The sequence below is a fragment of the Astyanax mexicanus genome, chromosome 22 (genome assembly GCF_023375975.1).
Source record: "Astyanax mexicanus isolate ESR-SI-001 chromosome 22, AstMex3_surface, whole genome shotgun sequence".
Taxonomy (NCBI): Eukaryota; Metazoa; Chordata; class Actinopteri; order Characiformes; family Acestrorhamphidae; genus Astyanax; species Astyanax mexicanus.
This window is the reverse complement of record NC_064429.1, coordinates 31,988,291-32,007,694: the sequence shown is the minus strand read 5'-3', so window position 1 is coordinate 32,007,694 and position 19,404 is coordinate 31,988,291. Positions and strand designations below refer to the sequence as shown.

Here is a 19,404-nt window from a genome sequence, read left to right as displayed (position 1 = left end):
TGATTATGAATGAATATGTACATTTCTATTTTTAAATAATAAAGTTTGTACATCAAACCTCTTTGCTTTTTTTTTGCTTAGAGAATAAAATATATACATACAAACTATACACAAACCCAGGTAAGTTCAGACCCAAATCAGACATGGTATCTTTGTGTTCTCATGATGCTATTATACTGACATTAAATCCTCATTAAGAAAAAAAGTAACTACTAAACTATATATATATATATATATATATATATATATATATAGTATAAACTGTGGGGCTGTATTAATTATTATACAAACACAGAGATCGGATTTGATCAGATTTGTATTGGTAATAGGGGCGGGCAATATTATATCGTATACAATATATCGTGACAGAAATATGATATTAAAAATCCGTATTGTGATAATAGGGCTGTTCTGTTATATGTTCTATTATTTACTGTGAAGCTTTAGGTGTATTTATTGTATAATTGTTTTAGTTTGCAGTTTATATGCATGCACTAAATATTCTGCAATATTATTTACTGCATTATATTATTTTATGCTATATTATTTATTTTGCCACATTATGATTATTCTGTTATACTATTATACTATATTCCTGAAATTAATTAATTATTTTAGTTTTCCTATATCGCCAAGTATATCGTTATCGCAAAAATACCCTGAAATATCGTGATATTATTTTAGAGCCACATCGCCCACCCCTACTTGGTAATACTGATTATTACTCAGAATTAATGCCTGGTTCACACTACATCACTTTCTGCGATGTCAGAACTAGCGATATCATGCCAGAGAATCTCTAGGGTGGAGAATACCCACTTGAAGTGAGTCCAAAATGAATGGGTTCATATGAAGTAATTGAGCCAAATTTGGGTTAATAGAATTTGGCATCACAGGGTCACAAATTACACAATTTTGTTTTTTTTCCCAGGGGATATCGATGCCTTATCTGGCTACTCTCTAAAAACATGTTTTATCATGAGAACATATTGGATTCATAAATGTCTGATAATTTTTAATTCAGATTTTTTAATCTTCAGCTATACGCCGTTAAACCCTTTCAGACCCTGCATACATTACAATGGACTGATTCATGCTCTATTCTGATAAAAAAAAAACAGCTCTCAAATAGTGATATGTGCAACAAAACATTTTAAAATAAAGAAAATACATGATGTATATTCTTTAATTCATTTATTTTCACTATTTGAGAGCTGTTGTCCATCACACGAGACCATGAACCTGCCAATAAACACTTTTATAAACTTTTATGAAAAAAAAAAACAGAAGTTCTAGTACTTAGTAACAGCCAATTTTTAATAATTTAATGTGATTTAGATCACGTTTAATCAGGTTTTTTACTGTTTAGGAATGGTTTATGAAATTAAAAAGGTCAATATGAAATTACAAAACAAAAATCACACAGGCTTCCAATGCAATGGAAAGAACAATAATAATAAAAAACTATTAAATATTTTTGTTAATTTGCTTTTTTTTGCTTATAGATTTTATAGTTGAATATTAGAGTCTTTTTTCTGTACTTTACAGACAGACAACAGCATTCATATATTTGTTTTATCACTGGAGTTAATTCAGGTCTGAAAGGGTTAAACTCAGTGCTCCAGCATTTGCTCACCAACCAATCAGCTCACAGTAGCAGTAATGCTTATGCCTTTACTGCCTAAAACCTGCTTACTGTAGAAAAACTGAAATACACAGAAACATTTCTATGCTTTTTTTTGTAAAATACATTATTCTACATTTTAAAATTAAGGTCATACCAAGAAAAAGTAGTTAATTTTCAGTTTTAATTAGATTTTTAAATTTCTTGTAGCATGTAGCTTCATTTATCCCCATTCATAATGGACTCACTCATGAGCACCCTCTAGTGTTTAGCTGTCATTTCCTGATGTAACGGGGGAAACAGAGAGTGGTCAGACTCTCAGGAAACGGCTCTGATGACGTCGGCAACAAAAAAACTGGGCTGAAAATTAGCCGAATCAGATTAGAGGTTGTTTTCGGGACATCCTAATCTAAAAAAAGTAACTCAATTCTCTGTATGATTTATAAAAAAAATTGAGACATAATTAATAGAAAGTAAATTCAAGTACGTATCTGTTTTAAAACCAACAGAGGTAAATTTACATGTGTTTTCCTGTATATATATTTTTTTATATTTTCTGAGTATATTTTCTTTTCGTCCAGATAAAATAAATACAGGAAATTGTTTAACAGAAGAAGCAGCATTGAGAAACATACAGAGCCTCAGACTCTCAGACTCTGAGTGTTTATTAGTTGGTCACAGTCTGGATATGTGAGGGTGTGACTCTGTGATATATTGAGTGTATAAATTTAAGGAATAATACACTCAAGGTTCGTGCTATAACATGTAATATTGGCACTGCTGTGATGTGGTCGAAGGCAGTGCCAATATTACATGTTATAGCACGAACCTTGAGTGTATTATTGTGATTATACCACAGTTCCATTATCACTGTTTACTGAAAGATTTTGATTTAAAAAGGATGAGAAAATTCGATCTGTTTGGTTATAAAAACTTAAAGTTAAAATAGCTCTGCATTATCGGCCATTTCAGTCAAAATTGTGGAAATCTAAGCTGAGAAATCTGTTTAGATTAAAGTCCAGCGCTCGTTTAACTGAAATAATGTTTTTTTTTTTTTTTTTTTTTTTTTTTTTTTTTTTTTAAGAATTAAAGTTTTGTTTACTTCGGCGACCCCCAGCGGCGAGACCTGAAGAATTACTAGAGTCCACCTTACATTCAGCTTAAAATACCCAATATTAACTGTAAAATATGTTCACTTAAGCTTTTATTTTAATAATAACAACTTTTAACCTGATATTAGTGGATGATAGTGTGTATAATAATGCGTAATTTTGAGTCGCTGGGCTTTTATTTATTTATTTGTGTGGACCTGTGACGTCTTTGTTTGTGCCGCCTATTGAAGACATGGCTTAGAGTTTCTGCACTGTGCCTCTATGGTATCCAGCGGCTCCCAGTGGTGTATAATGACATCCTATTTGGTTTGTATTTGGTTTGTAAGCGCTGCATCGTTGTGAAGGTTACCTGCATGTGGCAGAGTAATACATGGAGAGCTTCGGTTACAGTTACAGTGCATTACCGGCTGATAACGTCACTCATAAAATATCTCTCAGCCAATCATATTAACTGAGGTATAATTGGTCATAGTCTGGACGTGTGAGGGTCAGCCAGCGCGTCGTAAGGCATGGCCAGGCCGATGTTGTAGTTGTAGCCGCTGGTCTCGCTGTAGCTGGACCTGCAGATGGGCAGAACGTGGTCCTGGGTGGAGGAGTCCACAGAGAAGTCGTAGTAGCAGATCACCCCCCGATGTCTGGAGAGAAAATACATAAATATATTTTGTAACAAATATACTGTATTTATATACCTTTCTTACCTTTTTATTTTTTTATACAAGGAAATACAAGACAAAGCATAACATTATCAATTAATATTTTCAGTTACATACTTTTTTTTCGTTCTATTACTATATTTTTTAGACTACAAGGCGCACTTAAAATACTTAAATTTTCCCCCAATAATTGACGGTGCACGTTATGAAGAAATTCTACCTGTCAGGTATTAAGGAGCAGTAAAGCCACTCTGCTGAAGTACAGCGTTATAAAGGTCAGTTTTCAGTGAAGTTTCTCCAGCACTAAGGCTGGGTGCAGCAGCATTAGCATTAGCCGCTAACCGCAGTGCTAAGCGCTAGCTCTTTCGCGTTTCGCTCAGAGGTAAGTATATCGGACTGCAGTCTGCGTGTTTATCGTGATAAAACAAGCTACATGGGCGGCTCTTACCTTCTGTTAGCACTAGCATTAGCGGCTAATGCTAACGCTGCTGCACCCAGCCTTAGTGCTGGAGAAACGTCACTAAAGAAAACTCACTTTTAGACAAAAATACTGGAAAACTAAGCTTACTGTAAATAAACAGAAGCACATTTTGCACCCAAAGAAACAGTTTTCAAGAGAGAAATATGTGTAGATCAACATTCAGCGCTCTTTTCACTTAAACAATGCAACTGTACAACATGGTAACACTTCCTATGAACCCTGTATTCATAATGCCTTATGAACGCATTCATAGTGCATTCTTTGACATGCATAATACCTTATAATGACTGCAATAAGCCTGTATTGTAACCCATTAGTACTTACAGCAACATTCATTACACATTATAAACTACAAGTATAAGGGTTTATGAAGAAAGAACTTAAAGAAATTAAGCTTTTATATAAGTGTGTAACGCATTATAAAGCCTTATATACAGTCATTACTGACTTTAAGTAAAGTAAATTTTCATATGCTTTTTAAACAAAGTAAATTGTATTATGCCTATAATGTCTTGACAGTATTGACTGCATATGAGGCTTTATAATGTGTTATGCACTTATACAAAAGTTCTTCACCTACCAAAGCGGGAGGACGCGCGCACATGAGGGGGGGGCGGCACTGTCTAATTACTGGAACAATGTCACACTGTCCGACTGGACCCAGTCAGTTATTGGTAGAATCCAGAGAGCCCTGACATTTAAAACGAGGCATTAATAACTTAAATAAAAAGTACAGAAGAAGCTTATTAAAAAAAAAAACACTGTTTACATCCTATAACGCTAGCTTCAGCTCCGAGCGCCGCCATTACTGTACTGATAGTATCATAGACATGTATAAACTGTACATAGACTCCGCATAGCACAGCAGCCGGCGCCAGGAGCTGAAATCTAGCGTTATATGATGTAAACCGAGGTTTTTAATAAGCTTCTTGTTCACTTTTATAAGTTATTAATGCCTTGTTTTAAATGTTAGAGCTCTCCAGATTCTAGCAAGGAGGTGTGGAGCTACTTTGAGCTGGATAATGGTGTAAAAAGTGATTTATCAGGGTAAATTATGCCCCGTATCACCCAGTCTGAAGGGTGTTTGGACAAACTGTTAAAATTTCTGGATCTCAGAGCGCTGTGGGAGAGCGGAGGTGTGCTGTTCATCAAAGGTAAGAACTTTTTATCATGTTTTACTAAAACAAAAAAGTCCATTTTACACCAGAGTTCTCCTTTAACTAATATACAGTCATACTAGTCCAATCTAATACAGTGTATTAGATTAGATTTTGATATGAGTTTAGATGATCAGCAGGTTACCTGCGGTGAGCAGTGAGGTCATCGTCGGTGATGCAGGCGCCGCGGGGGCTCTTCTCGTCGGGGATGTTGGCAGTCACCAGGGTGCTGGCGTCGAAGCGCGTGTGGCGAACAGGGTGCCTAACACAGAGACAGAGCAGCGCATAAACCCCACATCTCCAATCTCCAATCACACAGTGCTGTCAGGCTCCAATCACTGCCAGTTCATCTGCATCCAAACTGAGCTGGCATCTCCTGCACTGCAGTGCTGATGAGCAGGAGGCGATGTCACCCTTTAGCCTGCACATTTACATCTCTACATCTCAACTCCAGCCTTTTTATTTTATAGAAAAAAAATGTATACCATAATGGTACAAATGCACGCTTCCATACTAAATTAGACTAGATTAGAGTCTATTTACACCTGGTGACTTACTTCATGTGATGAGAAATTAGATTGTATCTTGAAAAGACTTTTTAAAAAAAAAAAGTAAAAAAAAAAGTGACCATTACAGGTTTTTTAGCTGTAGTGGGAGGAGTTTTGATTGTACAGGGAGGAGTTTCAGTTGTTAAATGTATCGCGGAAAGATGGTTGCACCACTATGACAAGTGTGTCAAGTTTGTCTCAGACCACCTCATGAACTGGTTTGAGTGAATGGATTGTCAAGTCAAGAGGCTTTTATTGTCATTACATCTGAGTACAGGTACACAGTGTGATGAAATTACGTTCCTCCGGAACCATGGTGCAACATAGAACCACAAGCAATAGACAACATAAAGTGCAGGAGTGACGACAGTGCAACATAAAATTATAAAATTATAACACTAAATAACAATAAATACAATAAATACAAAAGACGAGACAATTTAAAGACAGGACAGTGCAGTACCGATACGGTATAATAAGTGTATAGTGGGAATAAGGTGCAGAGATGTGTGACATACTGTAACATATAGAACATATATAATCACAGCAGTTACTGAGGTAGAGTTTATAGTTTTTAAGAGTGCAGCAAATAAAGTCATGTCAGCCTCTGTGTGCTGACTGGGTGTGTGTGTGGGTGAAGTTCAGTTCAGTCTCCGCAGGAAGTAGAGGCGCTGCTGGGCTTTCTTGGTTATGGAGCTGGTGTTGAGGGACCAGGTGAGGTTCTCTGCAATGTGAACACCGAGGAACTTGGTGTTATCCACAATTTCCACAGCAGAGCCGTTGATGTTCAGCGGGTGGTGGACACCTGGAGCTCTCCTGAAGTCAACAACCATCTCCTTGGTTTTATCCACGTTAAGAGATAGGTTGTTGGTTCTGCACCAGTCCGTCAGCCACTGCACCTCCTCTCTGTATGCTGACTCGTCGTTCTTGCTGATGAGGCCAACTACAGTTGTGTCATCAGCGAACTTGATGATGTGGTTTGAGCTGTACTTTGCAGTACAGTCATGAGTCAGCAGAGTGAACAGCAGTGGGCTGAGCACACAGCCCTGGGGGGCGCCAGTGCTCAGTATGGTGGTGCTGGAGGTGTTGTTTCCAATCCTGACTGATTGTGGTCTCTCAGTCAGGAAGTCTAAAACCCAGTTGCAGAGGGAGGAGTTCAGGCCCAGCAAGCTCAGTTTTCCGATCAGATGCTGAGGGATGATGGTGTTGAATGCTGAACTGAAGTCGATGAACAGCATTCGAACATAGCAGTCTTTGTTGTCCAGGTGGGTGAGAGCCAGGTGGAGCGCAGTAGAGATGGCATCGTCTGTTGATCTGTTTGGAAGATACGCAAACTGCAGAGGGTCCAGTGAGGACGGGAGCTGGTTTTTGATGTGCCTCATGACCAGCTTCTCAAAGCACTTCATGTTGATGGGAGTAAGTGCAATGGGACGGTAGTCATTAAGGCAGGACACTTGAGACTTCTTCGGCACAGGGACGATGGTGGTCGTCTTGAAGCACGTCGGCACGATTGCAGTACTCAGAGAGATGTTGAAAATGTCCGTGAGAACATCCGTGAGTTGTTCTGCACATCCTCTGAGCACTCTGCCAGGTATGCTGTCTGGTCCTGGGGCTTTCCGTGGGTTGACTCTGAGTAGAGTTTTCCGCACATCAGCTGAGGACAGGCACAGTACCTGGTCGTTTGGAGGAGGTGTAGTCTTCCATGCTGTCGTGTAGTTCTGTGCTTTGAACCTTGTGTAGAAGGAGTTCAGTGCATCTGGAAGGGAGGCATCACTGTTACAAGCAGGGGGGGGTGACTTGTAGTTGGTGATGGTCTGGATGCCCTGCCACATGCGCCGAGTGTCAGTAGTGTCCTGGAAGTGGGCGTGGATTTTCTTTGCGTAGGTGCGCTTTGCCTCTCTGATCCCCCGGGAGAGCTTGGCTCTAGCTGTTCGGAGGCCAGCCCTGTCCCCTGACTTAAAGGCCTTGTCTCGGGATCTCAGCAGCACACGCACCTCTGCAGTCATCCACGGCTTCTGGTTGGGGCGGGTTGTGATGGTTTTGGAGACAGTAACATCCTCAATGCACTTGCTGATGTAGCCAGTCACTGAGTCTGTGTACTCCTCCAGGTTGATGGAGTCAGCAGAGGTAGCAGCTTCTCTGAACATGTCCCAGTCAGTGTGCTCAAAACAGTCCTGAAGAGCAGAGAGGGCTCCTGGAGGCCAGGTTGTAACTTGCTTCTTCTCTGATTTGGCACATCTGATGAGCTGTCTGTATGCTGGGATGAGCATGACAGAAATATGATCAGAGTAGCCGTAGTGGGGGCGGGGCTCTGCTCTGTACGAACCGGGAATGTTAGTATACACACAATCGAGCAGGTTAGCTCCACGGGTTGGAAAATCCACATGTTGGTGAAAGCTGGGCAGCAGAGCCTTCAGATTACTGTGATTGAAATCACCAGCAACAATAAACAGTCCGTCGGGGTGTGAGTTCTGGAGTTTGGAGATAACAGTGTACAGTTCTTGCAGAGCGTTAGCATTAGCATTAGCACTGGGTGCTACATACACTGCTATTATGTACACGCTGCTAAGCTCTCTGGGCAGGTAGAATGGCCTGGCTCTGACTACAGCAAACTCCACCAGCGGCGAGCAGTAGCTGGAGATCAGCGCAGCGTTGTTACACCATGCTGTGTTGATGTAAACACACACCCCACCTCCACGTACAAATACGTATTGTATTTGTTCTAAATGTGTCTCAGACCGTCTCCTCAAATGGTTGTAGTGATTGGATTATAAATGTGTCTCAAATCACCTTCTAAAGAGGTTTTAAAGATCGAATATCTATCTGTTTTAAATGCGTCTCAGATCACCTACTGAAGTGGTTTGAAAAAAATCGTCTAAGATTACCTATTGAAGTGGTTCAGTAAAATTGTCTCAGATCCCCTCCTAAAGGGGTTTAGTAAAAGCATCTTAGATCACCTCCTGAATGGGTTTGATGGCGTCTCACATACCTCCTGAAGTGTTTGAGTAACATCGTCTCAGACCACCTCCTGAAGTGGTTTTGATGGACTGAATTTGTATCAGATTTAACTGCGTCTCAGACCACCTCCTGAAGTGGTTTTAGTGACTGGATTATAAATGCGTCTTAAACCACCTCCTGAAGTGGTTAAGTAAAAGCGTCTCAGACCACCTCCTGAAGTGGTTAAGTAAAAGCGTCTCAGACCACCTCCTGAAGTGGTTAAGTAAAAGCGTCTCAGACCACCTCCTAAAGTGGTTTTGATGGACTGAATTTGTATCAGATTTAAATGCGTCTCAGACCACCTCCTAAAGTGGTATGAGGGATTAAATTTTTATCAGATTTAAATGCGTCTTAGACCACCTCCAGAAGTGGTTGAGGGATAGGTTTTGTTATGAACAGTTTTGACTGATCAGATTTGTATCTCTTTTAAATGCGTCTCCTGATTTGATTTGAATGAATGCATCTCAGATCACCTCCTGATTGATTCGATTGCTATATGGAGTGTGTGTCAAAAGTGAATGAGGAATAAGTTTTGTATACGTTTTAAATGCGTCTCAGACCAACTCCTAAAGTGGTTGAGGAATATGTTTTGTATCTGTTTTAAATAAATATGTCTTGGGTTTGTTTTAACATGCATTTTTAATAGGTCCTGATTGTTGTTTTTTATTCTATATTACCTGTTGTGCATCTCCCAGAGTTTTGCCCCCATCCTCATTTCCCACACACCGACCAATCCCTCGCCACCGCCGCTCACAATCTTCCAATCATCTGCCTGCACTGTGGTCACACCCAAGTGATGGGCGTACAGGGAAACCACGGAGGTGCCGGTGCGCAGGTCAAACACTCGGACCCTGAGAAAAGCAAATATAACATCCATTTTTGTTTTCAGTTCCTCTTTCTGGTCTTATAACACAGTAATTATATCAGACAGACACATGCCCTGATCTCTTTTACTCCAGAAGACATACGGCTGCTCAAAAATATAATCATTTAAAATGTAAAAGGAAGCAGAATTGTTATATTTTCCTGGAACTGATCATGTTTTGGTCAAAACTTTACCAAGCGCTTGTTTTTTTTTTTTTTTTACTATTTTTAATTTATTTTTGAATGAATATACTTTAAATAGTCAAAGTCAAAGTCAAAGTGTTTTTTATTGTCATTTCAGCTATATACAGAGTACACAGTGAAACGAAACAACGTTCCTCCAGGGACCATGGTGCACATAAACACAGTGTAGACAGAACAATAGTGCAACAGTACAAAAGTGCAGACAGACAATACAACACAATACAGACAAAGAATAATAAATAACAAGACAGTGTGCAAATTTTGCAGTGAGCAAAAAGTGTGCAAAAAAGACCAGTGAGGTAGTAATTACCTCTATTACACAGTGTGCAATAGAGTCCAGTGAGGTAGTAGGGTTTTTAGTGCTTTCCATTTTCTGGGGTAAGTCGGGTAGAAAAACCATCAGTTCAGTCTCTGCAGTTGAGGAGTCTGATATATATATATATATATATATATATATATATATATATATATATATATATATATATATATATATATATATATATATATACACAAAAATGTAAACTTTTTTTTTAGTCTAAATAAATAAAAAAAAATGTTTAGTACAAAATAACTACTAAAATAAAAACTATATAAAATAGTGCGCACACCATACCTTTACCTTTAGTTTGAGTAAAGCAGGTAGTTTCACCCTTTTTTTTCTGTGGACACTTTTGAGTCTTTATTTACTGATATTATTTGGTTTGAACATCATATAAATATGTTTGAAGCACTAAAGGTAAATAATATTGGTTGGGGAAGGAGATCTTTCACTTTTTTAGGTGTTTTTCTCAATGGGTTTCTTGTAGATTTAGCTTTACTGCACTGGGATGTCATGGCTATTATTAGAAAGAGTAAGCTCCGCCCTTTTTAACCATATATGGATTATGTTTATGTGTGAAGAGATTCCTGAGTAATTAAGCTGAGAACACAAGGTGCGATTTTGGATGGAAAATCCGTCTGTAGGGTTTTAAGGGGTAAATCACACAGGAGTAGACAGGTAGACAGACGAGACGTTTCAGATATCACTTACTTACTTACTTTAAAATCGCTTCCAATTAAATTCTATTAGTTTCTAACGCGATTTTAACCAGATTCTGTATTTTCTCAAGCCATCAGTGTGCGGCTTTGTGATCATCAAACACTGCCGGCTTTCGCTCCAATCGAAACGTAATAAGTGGCCAAAAAAAGGCACAAAGGATTCTGGAACCATCTGTGCCACAGTTCCTTAATGGTACCAAAGGCAGCCAAGAGATGACTGCATGTGGTCGCTTCTTACTCGAGTTAATCACTGAAATCTAATTACGCTTAGACTGGAAAACGATTCATTTAGAGTTTTAAGGACTTATTGAGTTATACCTTCATAACTGAGTGTGTTTTAACGTAGCAGATTCCAGAGTGTGTGCACACAGAGATCGTGGCTTTTATGGAACTGTGCTTCATCTGAGACTTTTTCTCTCTGTTCTGAGTGGGTGGAATACAGTTGCTGGCAATTTCTCCCAGTCATTAATCTCATACTGGAACTAGGGATGATTTCAGAGGGCTGTCGGGGAACACGTTCCTTTCAATTAATCACAAATATCATTTTCCAACAGGTCTTCTGCCAGGCTCTGCCCAAAAACGCCCCAACAGATTAAAACTAGAGGCGACATATTGGAATCTGTGGGTATCAATATAGTGTTACACAGAGTAGAGCTAGGGCCTAATAACTTATTTGTGCATCCTTGGCAGAAAAAAACTCTGTGGAGGAATTTTGTTCCACTCTTCTTTAATTTTTTTTTTTTTAAGCCATTCAGGGGTGGACTTTGTTGTGTTTGTGTGCTTTGGGTCATTGTCCTGCTGCAGAACCCAAGTACGCCTGAGCTTGAGGTCACAAACAGATGGCCGGATATTTTCCTTCAGGATTTTTGGTAAAAAATAAAATAAAAAAGCAGAATTTCTGGTTCCATCTATTACAGCAAGTTGTCCAGCAGCCCCAGACCATCACACACACTACCACCACCATGTTTTACATTTGGTATGATGTTCTTTGGCTGAAATGATGTGTTAGTCATTTCCACTAGTCAGTTCCACTTTTTTCTCATCAGTCCAAAGAACATTTACCCTGCAACTTCTGGAGATCATCAAGATGTTTGTTGGTAAATGTGAGATGGGTTGTTGTGTTCTTTTTGGTCAGCAGTATTTTTTATTTTTTTTTATTTTGCTTTAAAACTCTCCTATAGATACCATTTTCACCCAGTCACTTTTTTCTTATTATTGAATCATTAACATTAACTGACCTTAACTGAGGCCTTAAGTGAGACCTGCAGTTCTTTAGATGTTGTTCTGTGTTTTTTGACCTCATGGATGAGTTGTTCATGCCCTTTTAGAATAAGTTCAGGAGGTTGGCCGGTCACTCCTGGGAAGGTTCACCAGTGTTCCATTTTTTTTCTCCATTAGTGAATAATAATAATAACTCTCACTGTGATTCGCTAGAGTCTCGAAGCTTTAGAAATGTAGACTTTGTAACCTTTTCATCAGACTGATCAATGACTTTGTTTTCTCATTTGTTTTTGATTTTTTTCTTTAGATCGGGGCATAATGTGTTGGTTGCTAAAAAATGGACAAAAGTCCATTTTACACCAGAGTTCTCCTTTAAGTGATTTCTTGATTCTACAGGTCTGGCAGTAATCAGGCCTGGTTGTGGTTAGTAGTGAAAATGAACAGTTAATTTATGGATGGGCTTGGTTTGGATATTTTTTTTTCCCTTAATAAATGAAATCATCGTTTTTCAAATTTACTCTGGTTATATTTGTCTGATTGAAGTTTGTTTGATACTCTTTTGCAAAAACAAAAGAGATCTAAGAGGGCACATACTTTTTCACGCCACAGTATACAGTACAGGACAAAAGTTTGAACACACCTTCTCTTTTTCAATGCATTTTCTCTTTATTTTCATGACTATTTACATTGTAGATTCTCACTGAAGGCATCAAAACTATGAATGAACACATGTGGAGTTTTATGTACTTAACAAAAAAATGAGCAGAACCTCCACAGTCACCGGACCTGAACCCAATCCAGATGGTTTGGGGTGAGCTGGAGCACAGAGTGAAGAAGGCAAAGGAGCAACAAGTGCTAATAAACACCTCTGGGAACTCCTTCCTTCAAGACTGTTGGAAAACCATTTCAGGTGGCCACCTCTTGAAGCTCATTGAGAGAATGATGCCAAGAGTGTGTAAAGCAGTAATCAGAGCAAAGGGTGGCTATTTTAAAGAAACTAGAATATATTATATATATTTTTTTTTTTGTTAAGTACATAAAACTCCACATGTGTTCATTCATAGTTTTGATGCCTTCAGTGAGAATCTACAATGTAAATAGTAGATCAACTTCTTAAAGCCACGTTGGTTGACTGACGTTTTTTTTCGCTCTTTTTACCTCGATAATGAAGACGCCCAGCTTTGTTCGATTTTTGGCGTTCGACTCAAGAGTACAACTCAATCTCCTACCAGGCCATTTCTCTCTCCCTCTTTCAACACTATTAATTGGACAGAGGGGGACGAGATGCATTAGGGCCTGGCCTTTGGCCACTCTAATGGACGCTGCTTCTTCCCCTTTCTGCTCAGCGGGTTTGGGGCTTCGCCCACAGACAGTTCATGCGAGGCCAAGCCGTCTCTGGCACTCAGACGGAGCGGATTTTTTGTTGTTTAGCCACTCCATCACAGAGACAGACAAAAAATAAAGAGGTAAGAGCCCTCTCCCCCTTCTTCTCCTCCTCCTCCTCCTCTTCCTCCTCCTCGTTCTCCAGCACAGATGGGTGGACGCCGAGAGAGCCGTAAGGACTGGGCTGTTTAAAAGAGGCCACAGCTGGGCTCTGCGACACGAGGCCGCCCCCTGCTCTTGGCCGTCTACTTAGCGCCTGAGAGAAAAACGCAGCGGGACTTTATCTACAAAGACCCGCCAACACTTTCCCGCACTGCCAGATACTGCTCCCACCGTCCTCCACAAGTGTGGGTGAAAAGCTCTTTATTTGGCAGAGGAACTCGGACTCCTCTAGGCAGCGTACAGATGTGTCAGGGGCTGATTTTCAACTGTGCGGGATTTACAGATGTACAGGGACGGCTCTTTGTCCAATAAATCGATAGCCACAGGTGATTAAACTTATTTTTTAATCTAGAGAGTGTTTTTTTTTGTTTGTTTTTACAAGAACGAGTAGCCTTTTAAATCTATCTTAAAATACAGTGCAATGTGAACAAAAAATGTCACACAAAAGAAAGCAAGGACATATTACCTAATTCATAGTGGAGCATGAAAAATCCACACTGGATACTGAATAATCTATAGTTGGTACTGACTAATTCATAGTGAAGCATGAAAAATGCACAATAAATACTGAACAATCTATATTTGATATTGACTAATTCATAGTGAAGCATGAAAAATCCACAATAAATACTGAACAATCTATATTTGATATTGACTAATTCATAGTGGAGCGTGAAAAATCCATACTGGATACTGAATAATCTGTAGTTGGTACTGACTAATTCATAGTGGAGCGTGGAAAGTCCATAATGGATATTGAATGATCTATAGTGGATATTGACTAATTCATAGTGGAGCGTGAAAAAAAAATCCATAATGGATATGGAATAATCTATAGTAGATATTGACTAATTTATAGTGGAGCATGAAAAATCCATACTGGATACTGAATAGTTCTGTAGTTACAGTAGGTACTGATTAATTCATAGTGAACAGTGAATACAACACAGTAGTTACTGAGCTGATCCATAATGGATACTGAACAATCTATAGTTGATACTGGCAAATTCATGGTAGATGCAGACTAATTCAAAGTGGAAATTAAACAAATTACAGTGAATACTGAATAAATCCAAAGCTAATTGATTAATTCATAGTGAAGCGTGAAAAATCCATAATGGACACTAAACAATCTATTGTGAACACTGACTAATTCATAGTGGTTACTAAATTATTCATAACTGGCACTGAATAATTCATAATAAATACAGACTAATTCATAGTGAAGACTGAATAATTCACAATGGCTACTAAATTAATCACAGTGAATACTGGATAAATCCAAAAGTAGATATTGACTAATTCATAGTGGAGCGTGAAAAATCCATAATGGATACTGAATAATCTGTAATTGGTACTGACTAATTCAAACTAGATTTTGACTCATTCATAGTGCAGCATGAAAAAATCCATAATAGATACTAAATAATCAATAGTTGTTACTCACTAATTCATACTAGACATTGACTAATTCATAATGGAGTGTGAACAACTCATAATAAACACTGAATAAATCCATAGTAGATATTGATCAATTTCTATTGGAGCGTGAACAATTCATAGTGGTTATTCAATTATTCGTAATGGGCACTAATTCATAGTAGATACAGACTAATTCATAGTGGAGCCTGAAAAATCCATAATGAATACTGAATATTCTATAGTTGGTACTGACTAATTCATAGTAGATATCGACTAATTTCATAGTGGAGTGTGAAAAATCCAAAATAAATACGTAATAATCTATAGTTCATACTCACTAATTCATAGTAGATACTGACAAATTCATATTGGACAGTGAATAAATCCATACTGGATACTGAATAATCTTTAAATGGTACTGAATAATTTGTAGTAGATACAGACTAATTCATAATGGAGCTTGAAAATCCATAATGGATGTGGAAAAATCTATAGTAGATATTGACTAATTCATAGTAGAGCGTGAAAAATCCATACTGGATACTGAATAATCTATAAATGGTACTGAATAATTTGTAGTAGATTAATTCATAATGGAGCTTGAAAATCCATAATGGATATGGGATAATCTATAGTTGGTACTGACTAATTTATAACAGATATTGACTAATTCATAGTGGAGCGTGAAAATCCATAAGGATACTGAATTATCTATAGCAGATACTGACTAATTAATAGTGGAGCGTGAAAAATCATAATGAATACTAAATAATCTATAGTAGATATTGACTAATTTATAATGGAGCATGAAAAATCCATACTGTATACTGAATAATCTACAGTTGGTACTGACTAATTCATAGTGAAGTGTGAAAAAAAATCCATAATGGATGTGGAAAAATCTATAGTAGATATTGACTAATTCATAGTAGAGCGTGAAAAATCCATACTGGATACTGAATAATCTATAGTTGGTACTGACTAATTCATAGTGAATAGTGAATACAACATAGTAGTTACTTAGCTATTCATAGTGACTACTGCCTAATTCATAGTAGATCCTGACTGATGCATGATGGACGGGGAATAATTCATAGTGGATTCTGAACGTGTGCTATAGACTCGGTTAGATCTTCTTTATGAGTGTGTTTAATACGTGCTTTGTCTGAAAACAGGTTGATATTAAACAGCAGTTTAATGCAGTGAAGCTGCTGCCCTTCAGAAAGTCTGTCCACACCTGCCAGTGTCACGCTGAGAGGTGGGAGCCCCCTCTCTGGCTGGACCGGGGGGATGATAATCTGATGTTTTAGACAGTATTGTTAAATAGTAACTTCACACCAGCTGCATGTGTAAATGAGCAGGAAGAGGATCATCCTGCGGTTATTAAATTCACCTGGTTTGAGACACATTCTGCAGCCGCTAGAGGATTTCAGACTGCCAGACAGATGACAGAAGCGTGTGTGTGCAGTGTTGTGAGGTGTTAGTTCTGAGTCAGAGTGTGTGTAGCGTTTGTAATGTGTGTGTGTGTGTGTGTGTGTACAGTACCTCCTGTCTTTGTTCCCACACACCAGCAGGTGTGGGGGTGCATCTCTGAGATTGATGCAGGTGAAGTCCCCTGGCGAGTTCCCCATATTCACCTCCGACTGACGAGTCTCCAGACTGTACACTCTAATCTGAGAGAAAGAGAGAGAGAGAGAGAGAGAGAGAGAGAGAGAGAGAGAAAGAGAAACTCAGAGTCGTTCTCGGAGAAGAAGCTGAGACCATAACACTATCAGCCAAATACGTCTCAGCTCTACATCACCACAGAAACCAGCTTAATCAACAGTCTAATCACAACTCTTCTTAAATAATTACAACATACAACACTGTTATTTTCATTTTTCTTATTATTATTTATTTATATTTACTTTTATATGTAAGATATGTACATATATATATATATATATATATATATATATATATATATATATATATATGTATACATATATATATATGTATACATATATATATATATATATATATATATATATATATATATATATATATATATATTTGTATATGTATTGTTATGTATTTATTTTTTATTTTTGTATATTAACTTCTTGTTTCATTGCTTTGGCAAAAGTTGTTAATTGTAATTCATGCCAATAAAGCTTTTTTAAATTGAAATTGAAAAATTGAAATTGAAAGAGAGAGAGAGAGAGAGAGAGAATGAGAGCGAGAGAGAGAGAGAATGAGAGAGAGCGAGAGAGAGAATGAGAGAGAGAGACACACACACACTATTAGTTCATTTGTCTCATTACTTACACTTACACTAATTGTATTATGCTTTATTATTATTTATTTATTAATATTTTATTTCAATTTTATATATTTATTTAATTTTTGCATTGTTTTAAAATGTAGAATCTGTTCTGTTCTGTTCTACTTTCTAGAAATTGTTAAACTCTGAATCAGTTCTCTACTTTTACTTTTACTACACTGTAAAACTGTGTAACTCAAGCTTTGGCAACACAAATGTACTGCTATTTGTCATGCCAATAAAGCACCTTGAATTGAATTGAATTGAATGAGAGAGAGAGAATGAGAGAGAGAATGAGAGAGAGAAAGAGAGAGAGAATGAGAGAGAGAGAGAACGAGAAAGAAAGAGAGAGAGAGAGTGAGAGAGAGAGAAAAAACACTTTTAGGTTAGCTTGCACATCGCCTTATCATTCAGGTTTGTCAATTAATTGGGCTACGTTCACATTACCAGGCTGAAGTGACTCAAATCTGATTTTTTGCTCTATGTGGATCAGATCTCATTTTCTTTTCACGGCTGTGTGAACGTGCCAAATCCTAGTTTTTCAAATCAGATTTGAGTCACTTTCATATGTGGTTCTAAATCTGAAAGGTATCTGATCCAAGAACATGTTACATGAATGTGAACAGTCAAATAAATCAGAATTCATGAGTCTTTTTGCTTTTTCACATTAGCGCTATGTGCTTCTCTCTCGCACCCACACATCTCTTGGTGCAGCTGTGCAGCTGTAGCTGCAAAAAAACAGCAAAAGCAAACCACCTGGCCTTTTTCCAACACCTCCTCGACCTGAGCATGAACTTCAGACCAGCTGTTTGCTGTTTCTCCACTCCAGCAAAAGATGCTCCACATATGAGCTGCTAACAAACTCATCCATTTCCCTTTATAAAGCTACGAGTCTCTCGTCTCTCTAATATGATGGTTTTTGTTGGTGGTGGTAAGGGAGGCGACATTTATACACGTATCAATGTGCGCATGTAAGACATTTGAGGGACGTGAATGAGAGAAAAATGAGATAATGAGATAATAAACAGAATGAACGAAAATGACATTAGATATACAGAGAGAATGAGAGATGGAAAAAGAAAAGGAAAGGGTAAAATGGAGAAAGAAAGAGACAGAAAGAGAGAGAATGAGAAAGAATTGATTCGAAAGAATGATATGCAGAGAAAATGAGAGAAAAGGATAAAGAGAGAAGGAGACAGATGGAAAAGAAGAGGGTGAGAGAAACAATGAGAGAGAATGGCAAAATGAGAAGCAGAGTAAGAGAAAATGAGATAAAGATAAAGAGAGAATGAAAGAAAATGGGAGGGAGTTAGAGAGTGAGTGAGAGAAAGAGAGATATACGTACAGTCATGTGAAAAGTTTGGGCACCCCCTATTAATCTTAATCATTTTTAGTTCTAAATATTTGGGTGTTTGTAACAGCCATTTCAGTTTGATATATCTAATAACTGATGAACACAGTAATATTTCAGGATTGAAATGAGGTTTATTGTACAGAAAATGTGCAATATGCATTAAACCAAAATTTGACCGGTGCAAAAGTATGGGCACCCTTATCATTTTATTGATTTGAATACTCCTAACTACTTTTTACTGACTTACTGAAGCACACAATTGGTTTGGTTACCTCATTGAGCTTTGAACTTCATAGCCAGGTGTATCCAATCATGAGAAAAGGTATACGAAATTTATGAAAAATCATATCTGGCTGTGTTTATGAATAGTTATGAACAATTATAGGCTCAATATAGACACCCAATATACCATTTTAAAGCTTAGAATCTCTGCTTTTCAGGTATCTTGCCTATTTAGCAGTATCTCCTTTCAGAAAATAAACATTTATGGCGAAATATGCCTAGTTTCATAAAGTTATGATTCATATCTTTCATATTTGCGTTTATCGTACGTCCATATTTGGTCGGATGCGAATGTTATACACCATTCGAACCGTCTGGCTCTCCAGATTCTGGAACTGTGCTCCGTTTTAATGTAGGTATGTCCTGGGGTTACCTCAGGACACACCACACCCCCCCAACCCCCACCAGTGCGTCCCCCACTCTCTTACCTTCAAAACGAGTCCAAACTTAAGAGAATCTGTCAATGCAGTCTTGTATAATCCCCAGTTATATCGAATCAGAGCTTGAAATCATTTCAGGCAGAAAGAAATTAACATAAACTTTAACTCCTTATTAAAAGCGTTTTATTTGACGCTCGGGCACGTGTTCGGTCTCTGCTTA

At 37.9% G+C, this 19,404-nt stretch overlaps 1 protein-coding gene across 2 annotated transcripts in view; it reads right to left on the bottom strand.

The window, feature by feature from the left end:
- Positions 1-1,560: 1,560 nt before the first annotated feature.
- fbxw8 (F-box and WD repeat domain containing 8) overlaps positions 1,561-19,404 on the bottom strand; it is a 37,696-nt gene continuing 19,852 nt past the window's right edge. The window contains exons 8-11 of one of the 2 annotated variants that reach the window (XM_022668429.2): positions 16,412-16,539; positions 9,250-9,423; positions 5,173-5,289; positions 1,561-3,371 (exon numbers count right to left, since the gene is read on the bottom strand). In XM_022668429.2, the coding sequence (XP_022524150.2) occupies positions 3,203-3,371; positions 5,173-5,289; positions 9,250-9,423; positions 16,412-16,539 (588 nt within the window). In that variant the 3' untranslated portion in view covers positions 1,561-3,202. The remainder of the gene's footprint in view (positions 3,372-5,172; positions 5,290-9,249; positions 9,424-16,411; positions 16,540-19,404) is intronic. The other variant, XM_049470465.1, reaches the window with a different exon arrangement.